The sequence below is a fragment of the Periophthalmus magnuspinnatus genome, chromosome 17, assembly GCF_009829125.3.
Source record: "Periophthalmus magnuspinnatus isolate fPerMag1 chromosome 17, fPerMag1.2.pri, whole genome shotgun sequence".
NCBI lineage: Eukaryota > Metazoa > Chordata > Actinopteri > Gobiiformes > Gobiidae > Periophthalmus > Periophthalmus magnuspinnatus.
In genome coordinates this window covers 9691645-9709802 of record NC_047142.1, presented here as the reverse complement: position 1 = coordinate 9709802, position 18158 = coordinate 9691645, and the positions used below count along the sequence as shown (strand labels likewise).

Genomic DNA, 18158 nt, shown 5'->3' with positions numbered 1-18158 from the left:
AATAAAAAAAAACAGCACAACAGACAACATCCACACTGTACAAGACAGTAGTTTATTGGTAAATAAAAGTATACTGGTAAAAAGCAAATCTTTATACATAATACAAAAAAGTAGTTGCTTTCAGAAAATATTTAAAAACTGATACCTTAAACAAGTGGATCAATGTGATTGATTGAATTGAGGAGGGCAAGTTCCATTCATTTGGGGCTTTAACATCAAATTTTTGTGGCCAATTTCTAGTGGGAACATAAAAATATACTTGTTCATTGTGAAGTTAAGTTGTATGCACATCTAAGCAGAATCAGAACCTCTTTTATGTAAAGTGGGGACTTTATTAATACTAACACAAATAGGAGCAAATGTAGCTGTCGTCTGGATGTAAGAGATGGCCAGTGATGAATACCCTTTTGGTGATGAATACCTTTGACCTTTGTTCTGCAGGGACATCTTAATACAAACCTGCTTACACTATTATAAATAACATCTAACGATCAAAGCTCAGACGCTGAGGTGTTCTGATAAATGATATCTGCAAAATCAGGTTTTGATAGAAGTAAGTGCGAGGCTATTCTTTTTTCTAACATGTAAAGTAAAGCAGTTAATACTTGAGTGGGGTGACCAGATTTTCAAAATTCAAAACTGGGACACACCTTGTTGGGGTGGTTGGTAATAATCAAATTGTGAAGAGTATGTAATTTAGAACATTATTAAGCACTCGGTCCACTCACTTGTGAATGAGTTAAAAGCATGAGAGACTTCTGCCATTGCAACTGAATGCACTCTTTAGCCTTCTGGTGATTTAAAAGCAGTTTTCAAACACATTTGACAATATATTACCATTTTTACTGTTGGCAGAAGGTCAAATGTGTAAAAAATAGGCACACCTGGGACATTTCTTGTGTAAAACTGGGACAAATCACTGGTTTTGGATAAATCCACTGGGGCATGGGACAAATAGCTCAAAACTGGGACTGTCTCAGGTAAAAAAAAAAAAAAAAAAAAGACTATGTGTGATTTAAAGTTGAGATGGGACTTTAAAACAAGACCAAGACATTTAAAGTGGTCATTTAAATTTTAATTAAGTAGTTGTTGCTTATATATAAATAGCATGCGATGTGATTTCTTCATATTAAGTAGGCCTAATGCTCTATACCTTTCAGACTCAGATTCTAAATATTAATTTAAAAAATGGTATATTCTCACACTACCTTCAAATGTGCACAAACTAAACTGGATCATGATGATGCTGCAGATTGTGAGGAGTACAGACAGGCTGATGAGTCGAACAGGAACAGGCCGATGAGTCGAGCAGGAGAGTTTAGTGCAGACAGGCTGATGAGTCGAGCAGGAGAGCGGATAAGCCCTGATCGCGGCGTGTTGTTGTTGCAGCGTCATTCTGTCTGTTTGAATGGACTTGTAGCAGCCCTCTCCTCATCATTTCACCGCTGGACCACGACTGTGCACAAACTAAAGAGTTTAGAGACACACTGAGCCCTAAACATGCCGGTGTTTACAGGTACAGAGTCATTTCATCACGTCCATGTATTCTGCATAAAGGGAAACAGCATGGATGTAAAGTTTCACGTGTTTTAGTCTGTAGCCTGTACGGAGCATGGGAGCTAAGCTAACTGTAGCATGACGAGCCGATAGCATGCTAATGGTATACAGCACTCGATTAATTGCGCGCTGGCTACGTTTTTACTAAGATAACGTTAATACATACATGCAAGTATCGCAAATAACGTGTGTATAGCATTGTCACATGTTTTGATCTCTAAATGGCTCTAAAACTAATCATGAAGCCGCTAGCTGTCAACAAGCTAGCAGTAAGTAGCCGTTTAGCCAGGAAAGCTCACCTTACTGTTATAGTCTTATCCTTAACCTTATCCTAACAGATATTTTATGGGTTAGACAAAAAGAATGTTGTTTAAGATATGAAACATGTTTTATAATGCTTGTATTGTTGGCCTTGTAGTTTAAAGAAACACTTTGACAGCTTAAATGTGAATGCTAACTGTCTATGTAGCATTAGCTAGGTTAAATTAGATGCTTTGTAATTGCTAACTAACTTTAAACAGCTTATTAAGATTGCATTATTTCTAAGATATAACTAGAGCTGTATGTTAAATTGATCACTTTTTAGTTGTAAGGTTGTTATGTAATTTTAAGTTTGGAGTAAGGTTCATTAGCAGCTCGTTAGCCTGGTTAGCCTGTTTGTAGATGCCAAAGCTTGCAGTATGTATGACACAGCATCTTGAGCCGGACAAAATTACCCGCATCTCTCTGACTTAAAGTGTTGTGTTGTTCCCGCAGTGAACGTGAAATGGGGCAAAGAGAAGTTTGACGCGGTGGAGCTGAACACAGAGGAGCCGCCGGTGGTGTTCAAGGCTCAGCTGTTCGCCCTGACCGGAGTCCACCCAGAGAGGCAGAAGGTGATGGTGAAGGGAGGCACGCTCAAGGTAAACAACAGGCTCCCCTAGTGCTGCTGCTGGTGGTGTTGGTGGAGATGATGATGATGAGGATGAGGATGAGAATGATGTTTTTGGTGGGGGTGGTTGAGTTGTTGGATGGAGATCAGCTTAAAGTGAGGGCAGAGTGCAAAGTAATGTTGTGTTACTTGGTTCCCGTTGGTCAAGAACACATTGGATTAACTAATCGAACTATCATAACTAAAAGAAGTTCGTTGGCTTCCAAGATATGTATGTGAATGTCTCAGTCTATAGATAAACTCATAAATAGATACTCTCTGCTTGTTGACCCCTCCACCTAAAACCTAAAATCTGTTCTGTCAGTAGAGTTTGGGATTGTGTCATCCCACATTTTACAATGTTTATTTAGCCTAATGTTAAACCAATGGAGATTTTTAAATGCTAAGTACTAAACATAACCTTAATTTACTATCTGCAACTAACAGTTGCAGATCTGTCAAAGATACTAATTTGTATTCTCTGTGGTTTCCAGGACGATGAGTGGGGCAACATTAAAATCAAAAACGTAAGTACAGCAGGATTGGTTTAGTTGTCTCATAACTATTTCTTGTTTATGTGTTTATAATGATGGTGTAATGTGTGTGTGAAGGGGATGACCCTGCTGATGATGGGCTCCGCTGATGCTCTTCCTGAAGCTCCCTCAGATCGACCCATGTTTGTGGAGGACATGACTGAGGAGCAGCTCGCCTCCGCTGTTAGTTTATTATATGGCTCTATACTTCAAACTGCTTTCAAATATTTGAATTTTTTACTATCTACATCGTCTTTTGTTTGACGTTTATTATTATTATTATTATTGTTAAATCTATTTCACATTTATTTAGTATAATCACCTTTTTAAAAACATGTTTCTTTATAATTTTCAGATGGAGTTGCCGTGCGGTCTCACAAATCTGGGCAACACTTGTTACATGAACGCCACGGTGCAGTGTCTGCGCTCTGTGCCGGAGCTCAAGACTGCTCTCAGACGGTACTTTTATTACATTATAAAATGTACTCATGTCATTTTGAGAGAGAATGTGGTTGGTATTTAATCTACCGTCTCCCTACTCCGTTTGAACATATGAGATCATAATTCTATACTGATTATGTCCAAAATTGACAAAATTCTCTGCTCTCCAGGTATTCAGGTGCTCTGAGATCTTCAGGGGCCAACGCACCATCAGAATACATCACAGCAGGTACAAAGAGCGCATAAAACGCTAAACATTTATCTGTTTGACTTAATCAGATTATTTCACAATGCTAGTTATTAAAACACAAATTAGAGTTTTATTATGAAACAGGTTTACTCCTGACTTTTCACAAAGGAATTGAAACATATTAAACAACTGGTAATGTAAAAAGAAACCTTACATTACATGACACTTTATAGTTGGTTAAATATGATTTGATTAAAATGTAATCAGCCCCCCTCCTGTTTGAAATGACAGCAGTCACTCTATGATTAAAATCATAATCGTCCACATTGTGCCAAAAAATTCAGATTTTATTTGGGGCCATATGACCCAGCCCTAGTATTGATATAAAATGGTAACAGCAAATCAACCTTTTCTCCTCGTAGCTCTGCGTGATCTGTATGAGACGATGGACAAGACCTCCTCCAGCCTTCCCCCCATTATCCTGCTGCAGTTCCTCCACCTAGCCTTCCCGCAGTTCGCTGAGAAGGGAGACCAAGGACAGTACCTCCAGCAGGTCAGTCACGGTACTACAAGGCTGGTTATAATATAAAGTACTGGAAAAATATGTGCTGACCTTGGATTACCTTAGGACGCCAATGAGTGCTGGCTGCAGATGATGAGGGTCCTTCAGCAAAAGCTCGAGCCGCTAGAGCCAGAGACGTCCATGGAGGTGAGGATTCTGTCCTGGGGGTAGTTTGGATTGAGAAGTGGACAATGCTGAAAATGTGAATATTGTGTTTTAAGGTTGACTCTGGAAGTGGTGCTGCCTCTGCCTCATCAAAGAAGAATTTTATCGATCAGTATTTTGGTGTAGAGTTTGAAACTTCGTATCCTTTCACTGGATTATTACTTACTTGGACACAGTAACTTAGAATCTTGAAAACATGTGCTGCACATCTAGCAAATGTTTCCCACAGATTACAGGAAGACATGTAAAATTTATGGGTTAAGTAAGATGTATTGCACTAGGATTAGTAATGGAGCATAGACATAAAAGACATGAGGTTATTTAATACAGAGGGTAATTTTATGTAGCCAAATGCAGGCGGTAAATGTATTAGTATTTGGAATTAAGAATACAGTTTAGTTTGAAAACCTAGTCTAACTTTGGTTTTTATGTTTTAAAATGTTTTTTTCTTGACTTTGCTGCTGTTAAGTATGAAATGTACAGAGTCTGAGGAGGAGGAGCCGATCAAAGGCAAAGAGAGCCAGCTCCAACTCAGCTGCTTCATCAACCAAGAAGTCAAATATCTGGCAACAGGACTTAGATTGGTACTACTGTTACTCTTACTATTTACTACTTAGTACTACTACTACTACTACTACTACAACATATTAGTGCATGCACCCATAATTTAAAATTTCTGAATATCTATATAAATATTGTCCATGCTTCTCTAACATTTTCAGAGGCTTCAAGAAGAAATCACAAAAATGTCTACAACCCTGGATAGAAACGCACTGTACATAAAATCTGTAAGTTTTCCAAATTTCTCTTCAAATTATTCTCTAAATTACTATAAAACAAATATTGGAAACCATGTAACATTTAACATTTTTATTTCCATGCACTTACAGTCTAAAGTTAGCCGACTTCCTGCCTATATGACTGTTGAGATGGTTCGCTTTTTCTACAAGGAGAAGGAGTCTGTGAATGCTAAAGTCCTAAAGGTTCGTCCATATTATTGTTTGAGGTTTAAAGGTGCACTGTGTAACTTCTCTGATGGGGAGTCTGCCACAACTTGTCATCTTGGAGCTTGCTTTGTAATGTTCCACTGTATCGCATTAAGATAATCCATTTTGCATTCATTCGATTACAGGTGTTTTACTGCTCAAAAATACCTTAAAAACATGCATTCTTACAGTGGGCGGGGTCATCTCCCCACAGATCTGACTTGTAACTTGGCCTGATGAGATCATGTACCTGTTACCATGGAGCTATACACATTAATTGCCATGCTGTGGAATATTCTTTAGGCAAAGCAATAACATCTCCATAGAAACTAGCATGTATTGCAGACCCTCCACCCAAAAAGTTACACAGTGCCCCTTTTGTCTGAAAAAATTAAGTTTCTAAAATAGTAGTTGTTTTTTTTTTTAAAGGATGTCAAATTCCCGCTCATGCTTGACGTCTATGAGCTGTGCACCTCAGAGCTCCAAGAGAAAATGCTTCCAATCAGATCCAAGTTTAAGGACATGGAGGACAAGAAGCTTGAGAAACAACAACAACAGAAGGTTCATAGTCTCAAATTTAAACTCAATCTGTAATCTGTATGCAAATGTGGATGCAGCAGTGGATTAATAAAAAAAAAAAAAAAATCAGCATAAACATTTTTGACTCTCTACAGGTGTTAATGAAATCCGATGCCAAAAAAGAAGTGAAATATGAGCCTTTCTCTTTCCCCGATGGTACGTCCAAAGCATCTGTAAAAGTGTTTCATGTGACTGTCTGAATATTTTGATACTGTTTTTGTGTCAGACCTGGGCTCAAACAACAGCGGTTACTACGACCTGCAGGCTGTGCTCACTCACCAGGGCCGCTCCAGCTCCTCCGGGCACTACGTGGGATGGGTCAAGAGGAAAGAAGGTAATACTGGATAATATGCGAATCTAAAAGAGTTCTGCTTTAAAATAATATCCCATTGTAACCAAGTAACTTTCAGCAATTCCAATGGCTAAAAAACAAGTTTCCATTAATCAGAGCTGAAACGATGGCCAATATTTGCACATTTTAGCGTATCGGTGATCAGCTTTAAATCTCTAACACAGGCCGATATTTTGTTTTGGCCAAACTACTGCCTGAAGAGTATAACACATCAGTCACTTGTGGAGTTATCCCTTTGCAATAAACTGCTCTCTTACAGGATTGTGTCTTATTTGGGGAAAATAATCCCGTTTGTCTGGATTTGTGACAGATTTACGGTGTCTCAATATAAACACATGGCGGGTGCATGGGGTTATAAGTGTAATGCAAAAATAATATACCTATGGAAACTAAGGAGGCAGTGATATAAGGCAAAAGATAATGGGGTCACAACGGTGGATTTAGTTTCGTGAAATATTAAGTTTCACAGTAGAAATGATCTGAGAGCTACTGGAAGCAACAGGTGTTATCCGGCCTCCCACTGGAAAAAATAACATGCACAGAAAGGTAAAGGGTTTTATTTAGTTTTATCAGGGATTCTGTGGTCTGAGTAACTGTGGCTTTTTTGAGTAGGCAAGAATTATTTTAAGCAACGACCCAAAACCTACAAAAACCTCAAATTAAGTACATCGCTGCTTTTCACAAGTTTTCATTATGGATTATTAAACCAGTTCAGAACCTCTGTTACGTTGCAGCTAATGTCATCAACATTCCCTGGGGTTGAGATGCTAACTGAAGGCTCTCCATTGTCTGAAGCGGTTTCTCATGTTAAACTAGTCTGACCTTTATTTTAACACAATCTATCCAGGCAGAACTGGTTTAGTTGGAACTACAACAAGTGAGCTGATTTGTGCTGTTAAACAAGTCTCTCTCACATAAAATTACAGTCACAAGCTCACTGTGTTTTTTCTTAGTCTTAAAACTTTTTTGTCAATGTTTGCCAATGTGTCACCATGGTAACTGCTGAACATTCTGCCATAGACACATTTTGGAGAACCCCCCCACTGCAAAATATCAGTTGCTATTTCATAAAGCTGCACTGACATGTTTTCTTCTTCCCACTCCTTTTTGAGCTAAGTCATTATGCTCTAAATAAATAATTTTTTTCGTGTGTTTTTGTCGTCCTGTCAGATGAGTGGGTGAAGTTTGACGACGACAAAGTGAGCGTGGTGTCTCCAGAGGACATCCTGAGACTGTCGGGAGGAGGGGACTGGCACATAGCATACGTCCTCCTGTACGGCCCACGCAGACTCGAGGTACTGGACCAGGAGCAGTAACTGATCTCACACAGACCCCACCGTCACCATCACGGCCATTTCCAAGCACTGTCTCCACATGTGCAATACAACCGGTGTCTTTAAACAGTCGATTACCTTAATTTTGATTTTTTTTTTTTTCTTTTTTTTTGTAACCTGCGCAAATGCTTGTAAAAGAAATTGTCCTATGTTGTTAAATATTAAACTATTGTGGGCTTTGACAAATTTGAGGCACTCTCTGGACTGTAGCCTTTAAGAAGGTTTTTAAGTCTATCTTTGCAATTTCATTAAATGTTTTATACACATTGTACAGTGTTGAAGCCTTTTGATTGAGGTTAGCATATTATAAAGCAGTAAGTGTATCAAAACAACTGCCTAGACACGTGATGAGTTGTCTAAGATTTCCATGACTCCGACTGCCCTTTCGCACTTAAGTTTGGGTGAAAACATTGCATATTTGATGTTCTTTCTGCCAAATTTAGACCAATGTTTTTTCGTTTTTTAAAGATAAGGTGTGTGGAGGGTTGGTTCAGAGAAGGTGCCTTTACGGTTAACAGCAGAGAAATAAAGCTTCAATATTCAATTTTTCTCAAACTTTTGTCACTTTTGGTGTTTTCAACCTCAAAATATCAGTGGTAGTCCCTTTTTTTATTGTCCCATCTTAAGTCTTTTGCACAGGTGTTGTTCATAAACCTTTTCTCCATCAGCGTGTAAAGTCATCACAGCGTATTAAGCCACAGGTGAAAGAAAAGACTACTGTTTAAAGGGGAAGTGTGCGTGTGTATTGACAGGGCTTTGTCTGCTTGAAGCGCATTGTCATGGAAATACATTCAATGATCAGCTGATGGACTCTCACGTGGCTCATGGTGTTTGGAGTGAATGAAACGCAGTGTATGTGAACAAGACCGACTCAAAAGTGAAGTAAACAACTAAATCTAATGTGCACTGAGGTCACACTCCACAGAGCGACTGACATGTGTTAAACCTAAAACTACTATATGAAGGCCAAATAGAATGAGATTTTGTCATTTTTAATACATAAAGCATGCAGTGAAGTTCACAACTTTGGCCTCACAAATTTTGTATTTTTGCTGTAATTGTAGAACTGTTTTTTGGAAGTAAAGCTCATTATGGCAAGTATCACTATTGACCCTGACACCAGTGAGTTTTGTACTAAAATGCAGTGAAACTTCCATAATGAATTCTATAGATGTAGCAATATTTCTGCTCCAGCGTTAACTGATCTGCCACTTAAATATACAATGTAAATAGTTTTTACCAGATACCTGATTTTAATGTTTTTTTAAATAAATTTAGTAGTTATATTTTTACATGAGAAATAATACTTTTTTTTAACAGAATAGTGATAGTGAGCTGCCCATCACTAGTTATGAAAAGTTTGAGAGCCACTACTGTTTATACTCTTGTCTCATAGTTTATTACAGTATGAGACAAGAGTATAATCAAGTCAGTTTGCAAAATTCATAAAAAAAAAGTTCAAACCATTAGAAAAAAAAAACATTTATTGTACATCCCTAATAGGAAACTGTATTTAAACTTAAACTACATACAAAACATATATCACAAGGGTATTTTGGTACAAAAAGACATGGCTGTGTTAAAACTAAGCTTCGGTGAGTCCTTCTGCGATGTGCGAGAATCCGGCTGCGTTCAGAGCTGCAGCCAGGCTCTCCACCGTGGCCTGCGCCCCCTCTCGGTCCTGCCAGGCCACCAGCAGAAGTTTGGCTTGCATCTCTACGTCCTCACTGTCCGCTTCGATCTCCCGGAGCTCCGACGCCTTCATCTCCAGCTGAGAGGCCAGGGTCTTCCACTGCGCCCCCAGTTTAGACGCCATCTCGTCCATCTGCTGGTTTGTCACGAGTTTGTTCTGGATGCCCTGCACACTTGGGCCTGGAGGAAATACAAACGCACATCATCAGGACATGGAGAGGGACTGACTGGGCTTATAATGGGAAAAGATGAACCAGGCTCCGTGTTTTCCCCAGGACAGAACAATAATTTAAATTTTTTTTTTTAACCAATTAAAGCTTGAGATACATAACTGGAGGTTTCTTGATAGAGAACGTTTGACCGTTCTACCGATGTTGTTTTTTTTTTGAGCTTCTGAGCTACTGCCAACTCAAGTGAGCTAGAAATGTTGTACACTTGAGTTTTAAGAGCAAATAAAGAAAATACAGTGAACTATACTGAGGTGTAACTTGTACAAAACTCACTATCATTGCTCTCTTTGAGGAGATTGTCCCCGTTGTCATCGTCATCCTCTTCTCCGGTCTTTATTTCCTCAGAAGGGATGTCTTTCTGCAATAGGAAACACTTATCAGATGCATGTCCAGACAAAAGTTTGAATACACTTTTTCATTCATGTTTTTTCTTTGTTTCCTTGATTATTTACACTGTAAAATCTCACTGAAGACATAAAAACTATGAAGACACACAGGGAATGTAGCAAACAAAAAATAAACTCAAAACAATTCAAAACTTATTTTACTTTTTTTTTTTAATTGCCTCCCTTTGCTGTAATCACTGCTTTGTGTATTTCTTGACCCTGACGTGACGCTGTCCACAAAGGGAGGCAACTCTGAGAAATTTGAATTTAAAATATAAAAAAGATATTTAGTTGAGGTATTTAACTTTTTCTTAGCTACTTAATTCCATATATCTTTTTTTGTATCTTTAATGTCTTCTATGTGTATGTAAGACGTAGAAAGTAGTAAAAATAAAGAAGAAAACAAACACTAAATAAGCGGGTGTGTCTGAACTTTTGACTGGTGGTGGTGTATATTTAACCGGGACGGTCGGTGCACTGACCGGCAGCTCCTTGGCCAGTTTGCTGACCATACTGTCCAGATAGTCGGCCAGGCTCTTGTACTTCTGATTCGTCGGCTGGAAGAAGTGTGGACTTATCCTGGACAGCAGCCGCAGCGCCCTCCAGCCGTAGTTTGGGTTACGCACAACTCTAAAGATCAATATTGAAAATGAATTAAAATGTAAAGGTTTACAGTTAAGTTTTTTGGTGTTGGGTCCGTCACCTGCTGCTTTCATTTTCAACTCATTTCAACTCGTGAGCTTTAAGTCATGCTATAATGCTATTACCTCCTCAAAAACAGACCTGGAGTTGTGTTTTGTTTCATTCACACATGTTTGAGTAACACTATTATTCTGTCTACATCTCCAAAGGTCAAAATGCTCTGTTCCACCTTGTGATGTCATCAAGTGAACAGCTCCTTTTACCTTTATTTCAGTACAGATTGACAATTCCAGGACTGAAATTATCCAACTGATTCTAGTGAAGGTGTTTGGAGTTTAAAAACACAGCACTTCCTGTATTACCACATGACATCACAAGGTGGAGCATTTTGAACTGTTTTCCGTTTGAAAGAAAAACTCAGCCTAAAGTGAGTGTAGAAAATCAAATGTACTGACTTGTATTCCTCTTCCACCATGTTGACGGGGTCGGCTTGTTCGATGGCCTCTGTGAAGAACTCATCCAGTGACGGCATAAACTCTCTAGAATAAACAAATGTAATTTATATAATCAGATTAAAGACCCAATATGACCCTGTGTGGACGTCTTACCTGGACTCTGATTTACACGCCTCCATGTTGTCGGGGTTCAGGTTCCACAGACGCGTCAACTCATCACTGAAAACATGAAAGAGTTTAAATGTAAAAATGATTAGGGAAAAAAGTAGAAGCAATGTACAAGTCGCAACATGAAGTGCAAGTATTTAAAAGGAGCACAATGCAACGTTTTTGTAGGTTTTCTGCTCGTCTCCGTGGAGATGTGCTGCTGATTTGTAGTAGTCATAAAGTACAACTATCTAAAGGTGCGCTATGTAACTTTTTGGTAGGATTGTTTCTATGGAAATGTTTCTGGATTGCCTGGGATGTTTCACAGTATGCCATTAAACATATATGTCACCATGGAGACAAGCAGGTGACCTCAGTGTAATCTAGTAATCATAAAACATGTGAAAAATGCCAAAAATGAAAGCTACATTTAAATATTTTCTCTACTGTTTTCCAAAAGTAATTCTGTCAGTTATTTGTCTAAAATTCAACAAAATTAGCTTTGTACTTTTTTCACTGCACTCTCTTTCTTTTATACATAACCTACTTTCCCATGAAGATCTTGCGGTCAGGGCCTTTTCCAAGGAAGTCTTCTGGAGCGGCCCTCTTCCTGGTGGGTCTCTTGGGTTTCTCATCGATGCTCCTGCTCCACACGAGAACACATTACTTCACTGTGTTGTCATGACACTAAAATTCAAACTCGATTTCGACACTGAGAAATAGACTCGATACTCAATACTAATTCCAATACTATAATGAACAGAATAGAATGTGATTTTCAACATTAAATGGTAGTACTTTCTGTTCGATACTAGTTTTAATATCGATTATGATCTGAGTCTACTGTCTGGTATATTTTAGTGCGGTGAACAGCAGTCGTACCTCTCCCTGACGAAGCTCGGGCATCCTTCATTTTTCCACGAGTTCCAGTTGTCTTCCGAGTTGAGCATGTGCTGTCGACATATTTTTGAAACATTAGTGAAGCTGCTGTAAAGAAACACACAAATGTTTGGTAAAAAGGGAGCGTTTCTTTACCTCCACCATTGTTGCAAATTTGTCTCCGTCTGGTGGAATCTCCTTTAGCAGCTACAAGACACAGAAGTGAATGAATACACTGACAAAAGAAAATCACAAACAAAAAAACTGATTTTGCAGGAAGCACAGATCGGTCCAGCTAAAGATGGGACAATACAACCAATGTTAATGACAGTTATTAGCAAAATCCGCCATATTTGTGTACCAGTGTGCAAATTGTCCAAAGATACGCTAGACAAAAAACAAAGAGCTGTAAAGGAACCCAATGCTTTTCTGTGTCACGTCTGGTAAATATCGCTCTATACTGTCAGAATACAATTAAATGAACACCAGGTTTATAAGTTTAGTATTAGCGTCATAAAATCTAGGCAAATTACTAACATTAGGCTAACTGAGAATTCTAAGGTGAGCGAGGACACAAACCAGAGCTCTATAGAAAACACACAATGAAATGAAAAACTAAAAAATCTCCGACCTGGTAAACCAATTTGGTCGTCTCTTCAATCCACGTCGACTGGTCGTCATTGAGTACACAACTGGAGCTGGAATCACATACAAATATTGTACAACTTTTCTGCAGGCTTTCTGCTTATCTCCATTAGATGTTATTGGATTGCTTAGAATGTTCCACAGTATGCCATTCAACATATACATCACCATGGAGACACTCAGCTGATATGACCAGGTTCAGTTACAGTTGAGATCTTTGGAGAGGTGCATGATATTCAGGCGATTTTGAGCAATAAAAACACCTTAAAGAGGTGACTTTTTGCAGCTTTCCACCGTGTCATGACACTGTTCTCTAATTAAAAACACACCTGAAGATGTTTTATGTCATTCATGCATGTTTGAGTCATTTAGCGATCTTTTCCAGGCCTTATTCAAACCCTCTTTACAGTTAGCGGTATCATATCCAAAGCTCCATAGAAGTGAAGAACACCCCCCCTTTAAATAAATGCAGTACAAATACATTTATGAACTTTCTAGGTAAAGCAATAACATTTCCATGGAAAAATGAACAGGTAGCTTATCTCCACCAGCAAAGTTACATAGTGCGTCTTTAAGTCAGATTTTGTAGAGAAGAGCGTGTTACCTTTTGAATTTGACCTGTCCCTTGAGGTACTGGAAGAGGATGAGGTACTGCAGGAGAATGTGCCGTCTGAAGTTACTGTCGCTGAGCTGCAGGTCCATGAGCTGCACAAGAACAAAAAGAGAGAAAGAATGTAAAATATATGAATAAAATCAAATCGATAAGTCCAGACCTACACCAATTATACAATGTTGTTGTGTTGGACCATTTTACAAAACCTGACCTTCCAATGATATCCGAGATAACTATTTATACTTTAAAGGGCCACTATTACGGCATTTTCAGATCTATGTTATAATGTAGTTTCCTCATCACAAACAGACCTGGAGTTGTGTTTTGTTTCATTTACATGTTCTTCTCTCAAACTGAAAACACTCTGTTCCACCTTGTGATGTCATCATGTGGTAATACAGGAAGTGCTCCACTGTGTTTTTAAACTCCATACAACTTCAGGAGAATCATTTCAATTATTTCAGCTCTAGAATTGCCAAACTCTACTGAACGAAAGGTAAAAGCGGTTAACTTCATAACTACAACTTCATGACATCACAAGGTGGAACAGAGCATTTTGAGCTTTCGAGATGTTGACAGACTAATAATAAAGGGTTAATTAAACATGTATGAATGAAACAAAACACAACTCTAGGTCTGTTTGTGATGAGGTAACAGAGTATTATAACATGGGTTAAACCTCAAAGGTCGAATATTACACAAAATTGACTCTTCTAATAATATCAATTCATTCTTACCTTTTCACTTGTAAGAAATTTGGCAAAGTAAACATGCTCTCCACTGGACGCCCTCAGCTCTTCTAGTTTCTTCTTGGATGCCTGCATGTCGTCCAGTTTGAAGCTCTTGAAAACTGCCAGTGTGTCGTCTGAATACTGGGGGAAATGATTTAAAGTAAAAATCACATTACATTGGTAGGAATGTTACGATAATGACTATATCAACTTATTCAATACATGAACGCTGGAACAATAATCTTTGGACTTTGTGTACTTTTTCTTGGCACTAGTGGGTATTTTTTTGTTTTTAATAAGATTTGTAAAGGGTTAAAAAATAATAATAAATAAATTATTGCATATATCCATAATAATCAAAGAGGTTTCTATGTTGTGTCTTACCTTCACAAATGTCATCCAAGAGAATTTATCGTAGCACTGCATGGGGTTCCTGAAGTAGTCCTGCAGAGTCCAGAACTTTCTGTACAGGGTGTAGTCGATTGGAATAGAGCTGTGCAATGGAGCAAATGTGTTACTGATGTATTTTCAATTTTGCACAATTTGATGTATGTTTATTTGTACAAGGAGAGCCCAATGAGAGTGCTCAGACTCTTTTTCTTGAGCGCCCTGTTAAAATACAGAATAATACAAACACAAACAAGCTGCATAGGTCCATTTAAAACATTAAAAACAGGATCAGGTGTGATTATAAATGTTTAAAACCAGATTATTTAAGTGCATTAGTGGCACAAAAGTATATAGTTTTGCATGTCCTTGAAATGTGTTGCATTTTTGTGAAGAAAAATAACCAAAACCATAACCAAAAGATTTTTTGGCTAGAAAACCTTATTTCCTAAGAAACAAGAGTGCAGCTGGTGAATACCCAAAGCTACAAGAACATTTTCAAAGCTTTGAGAACAGCTGTACAGTTTTCATTCTAATTTAAATTAACATTTTATTTTATTTAAAATAATTTAATAATGTTGCACATACCATAGTCAAAATATAGCACATAGTGTTAAATTTGTAAAAGAAATTACCAAACAAAAATAGCACATTAAAATAATTTTACCAAGGCGCTGGTCCCTCGTCCTCTCCCATCTCTCCTTCTTCTACATCCATCCCCTCCTCCTTCTCCTCTGTGTGCTGGATAACACAGAAAATTACACACTTTTGCAATTTCAGCGTTGAGTAACTGTGGTATTCATGTGGTCTATGTTTAGATGTATATATGTTATTTAATCATCCGTGTGTGTCAAACAAATACAAAATTCAACACATTTTTATTAGCTGTGACTAACGTACATATCCTTTCCATTTTTACATAGTCACTCACGCTTACCTTTTGGCCGAGGGTGCTTTCTTGTTCATTTTTGTTGAACACTGTGATGTTTTCTAGATTAAACTGGCTCTGGAGATTAAGACCTGCAGCAAACAAACAAACAAACAAACACGCACATGATATAAGCATTATTGTTTGAATGATATAAGAATTAATATATTGAAAATGTATTTGGTACTTACCTGATTTTTCAGACAGAGGGAAAAGACGAGCTAAAAACAGCTGGATGCGCCCACAGAAAACTGTGTTCTGTGATTTGGACAGCCTCCTTAACAGATCTGAAAATAAACCACATTTGTATTAAGTATTACTCAGAATTTTATTTTGCAGCTAAATATAACTACTTACCATTACACATTCTTAACAAGTAATTTTTGCCGGCTGTGTAAAAGGTGTTCTGGAAAAGAGAAACCACATGTTAAGCTAATGCATAATTAATACAGACAAATCAATGTTGCAATTAGGACTGTGCCATTAATTACATTTTAATCAAATCAATATCCAATTGTTTCTAATCATTTATTGGTCTTTTTAGTAGAGTGGTCCAAAGCCAATCCTCTGTCAGTAAAAGCATGTGGTTTGGAGCAGAGTTCAGACTTTGTAGAAAGAAATTTGACATTTTTTGTAATAAATGGCACTGATAAAAGTCTGTGTTTATGTTAAAAAAAATAATAATAATAATGAAAGCTACTGTACTGATAAATACAAGGAAGACTATTACAACAGATATTTTTGTCATAACTCCCAGCTGTAGAAGTGATACATTTCAATTAAAGATTTTTATGATGTAATAATCTTGAGCGTAATTTAGAATTTAGTTAGTAGTCATACTATGGAAGTCTGACCATTTCAGCATCCACCATCATGTTGAATTTACCGATTTCCAAGTGGAGACGTTCTCCTCCACGAAGGTGAAGATTCTGTCGCACTGATCCAGGGGGAGACAGTCCAGCACGTCGCCCAGCAGGAGGAAGGGGGTGGTTGCAGAACAGATACCTGGAGTAAACGTTCAACAGATTATATACTATAAGCAGTTCTGATCAATAACTTTTCAAAGAGCAACTTCATATTTAGTTCATCTCCCTCTCCAGAGCTCAAAAGGCTCAGTTGCTCCTTGTGATGCCATTAGGTGGTATCATGGTGAGTACTCCATGCTTCAATCAATCAAGTCAATTTGTCTTTACCACACTACTTCTGTGCTTCAAAACTAGGGCTGAATAACCATTACTTGATTTTCATACATACATAATGTTTCTGCTGTAAACATTTTATGTGCTTAATGCATAAACAGGCAAAGGTGCACAAAACTACTTCAGCTTGAATAATTACAGATGCATTGTGTCACTTTTCTGCCACATGCTCCAAGGAGAATGTGATGAATGTGTACGTTTAATGTCATACTGTGGAACATTAAAGGTAAAAGAACATCTTCATGGACACAAACAGATCATTACCACTCCACATCAGAAAAGTTACGGAGTACAGTATGCCTTTATATAGGACTGTTGAACTCAGTCTTTCATGTGCATTTATAGTAAACATTTTTCTGTACTATGGTACTACTAACCTAATGACTTATTTATAAGGTACACTGAGTTGTGTATGAAGTGACAAAAACAACAACAGCAACAACAAAAAACAGTTCCCTGCCTTTTAATTAGAGTGTAAAATACCAAAACAATGGCCTTACCTTCTGTCACAGCATCAATGCTCAGGTCAATGAGAGCCAAGTATTCATCCACATTGGTCTTCAGCTCAGTCTGCAAACAGGCAAGATCAAAAAGAAATGCAATACTTATCACACATCCCGGAACAATAAATACAAAAACTATTTTATACTCACAATCTGGTCCCCAAGGACACAACGGAGAGCTTGGTCAAGGGTAGTCTTCTTCTCTGTTTCACTAAATGGCAAAAAATAATACATAAAACAGATTAAGCAAACCACAAAGTACAAAGAGAACAGCATTAGAATATGGGATGGCAAAAGATATGACAAAGTAAACATATTTCAGTCATGCTACAGTACAAAAGACTACATTCAAGTCAGACCAAGGCCTTAAACTGAAATTGACTCTATCCTACCCTGACAAAGACTTTCAAAGTGAATGGCACATGTTCAACAGCTCTGCTCTTCATCGACACAGTTTTATATGTGTTAGTGTAGTTTGTGTGATAGTATTGTAAATAAGCTACTGTGTGCACATTAAACATACAATAAGAGTTACATTAACGTGCACTGACGGGGTAGTTTAAACTTAAAATGAATGAACTATTCAAAACACTCATCATCATCACTTTATTAGCTTGACCATAGATTGATGTCCACATAATAGTTAGCCTTCTTTAAGATTAAATGCAATGTTTGTACTAAAGCAAGGCACTAATGTTGAATAAAAGTCACTTACTTGCCGTTCATCTGGTTGAAAGTGTTAGTTAGATGCTTGCAGCTTTTGGCAGTCAGAGCATGTTTAGCAGACGCCTGAGGAAGACACAAAACACTGAGATTTAGCATTTAGCTCCCGCATGCTAACGGCTAACGACAGTAAATACGCGCTAATTAAGGGCGTGTATGTAAAACTTATTCAGCGTTTTGAAATGTCTGGGTGTGTAGTTTAAATAGTATGAAGGAAATGTGGAAGCACAGCAATTAGAGCACATATTACCGCAAATTTGTCTTTAGCCTCGACAAAATTAAACAGGGAGGGCGACATCTTTGCAACCGGAAGTGCTCTGCCGCAGCCGTGGATGCCTGATTGGACGAACAATTTCCAGAGTCAAACTGTAAAAACTGAACAAATAAAA

The 18158-nt window shown here is 37.9% G+C and overlaps 2 protein-coding genes across 2 annotated transcripts; one reads left to right on the top strand and one right to left on the bottom strand.

Moving 5' to 3' along the window:
* Window positions 1-1321: 1321 nt before the first annotated feature.
* usp14 (ubiquitin specific peptidase 14 (tRNA-guanine transglycosylase)) lies at window positions 1322-7879 on the top strand. The gene is made up of 16 exons (XM_033982642.2): window positions 1322-1516; window positions 2314-2459; window positions 2962-2994; window positions 3079-3183; window positions 3356-3459; window positions 3612-3670; window positions 4054-4184; window positions 4260-4340; window positions 4415-4497; window positions 4828-4942; window positions 5081-5146; window positions 5249-5341; window positions 5774-5905; window positions 6019-6079; window positions 6150-6257; window positions 7446-7879. Exons 1-16 carry the CDS (start codon window positions 1501-1503, stop codon window positions 7589-7591), a joined length of 1479 nt encoding a protein of 492 aa, XP_033838533.1. The 5' UTR covers window positions 1322-1500; the 3' UTR covers window positions 7592-7879.
* A 1198-nt stretch (window positions 7880-9077) lies between these two features.
* Window positions 9078-18091, bottom strand: thoc1 (THO complex 1). The gene is made up of 21 exons (XM_033982929.2): window positions 18020-18091; window positions 17762-17835; window positions 17197-17257; window positions 17044-17113; window positions 16231-16349; window positions 15702-15750; window positions 15536-15631; window positions 15354-15436; window positions 15084-15157; window positions 14414-14522; window positions 14036-14170; window positions 13290-13390; window positions 12672-12738; window positions 12197-12247; window positions 12044-12114; window positions 11709-11804; window positions 11168-11233; window positions 11015-11098; window positions 10400-10547; window positions 9805-9889; window positions 9078-9481 (listed from the first exon to the last, which is right to left on the bottom strand). The coding sequence occupies exons 1-21, from the start codon at window positions 18065-18067 to the stop codon at window positions 9195-9197; spliced, it is 1974 nt and encodes a 657-aa protein (XP_033838820.1). The 5' UTR covers window positions 18068-18091; the 3' UTR covers window positions 9078-9194.
* Window positions 18092-18158: the final 67 nt, after the last annotated feature.

Excerpts from the sequence above, each read along its gene's own strand:
- usp14 (XM_033982642.2), top strand. Across the intron at positions 3,184-3,355 it reads AGGAGCAGCTCGCCTCCGCT|ATGGAGTTGCCGTGCGGTCT; the intron begins GTTAGTTTATTA and ends TATAATTTTCAG. Across the intron at positions 4,498-4,827 it reads GGTGTAGAGTTTGAAACTTC|TATGAAATGTACAGAGTCTG; the intron begins GTATCCTTTCAC and ends GCTGCTGTTAAG.
- thoc1 (XM_033982929.2), bottom strand. The coding sequence starts at position 18,067 with ATGTCGCCCTCCCTGTTTAATTTTGTCGAGGCTAAAGACAAATTTGCG. Across the intron at positions 17,258-17,761 it reads TTCAACCAGATGAACGGCAA|TGAAACAGAGAAGAAGACTA; the intron begins GTAAGTGACTTT and ends TTTGCCATTTAG. Across the intron at positions 12,739-13,289 it reads GGACAGGTCAAATTCAAAAG|CTCCAGTTGTGTACTCAATG; the intron begins GTAACACGCTCT and ends ATGTGATTCCAG.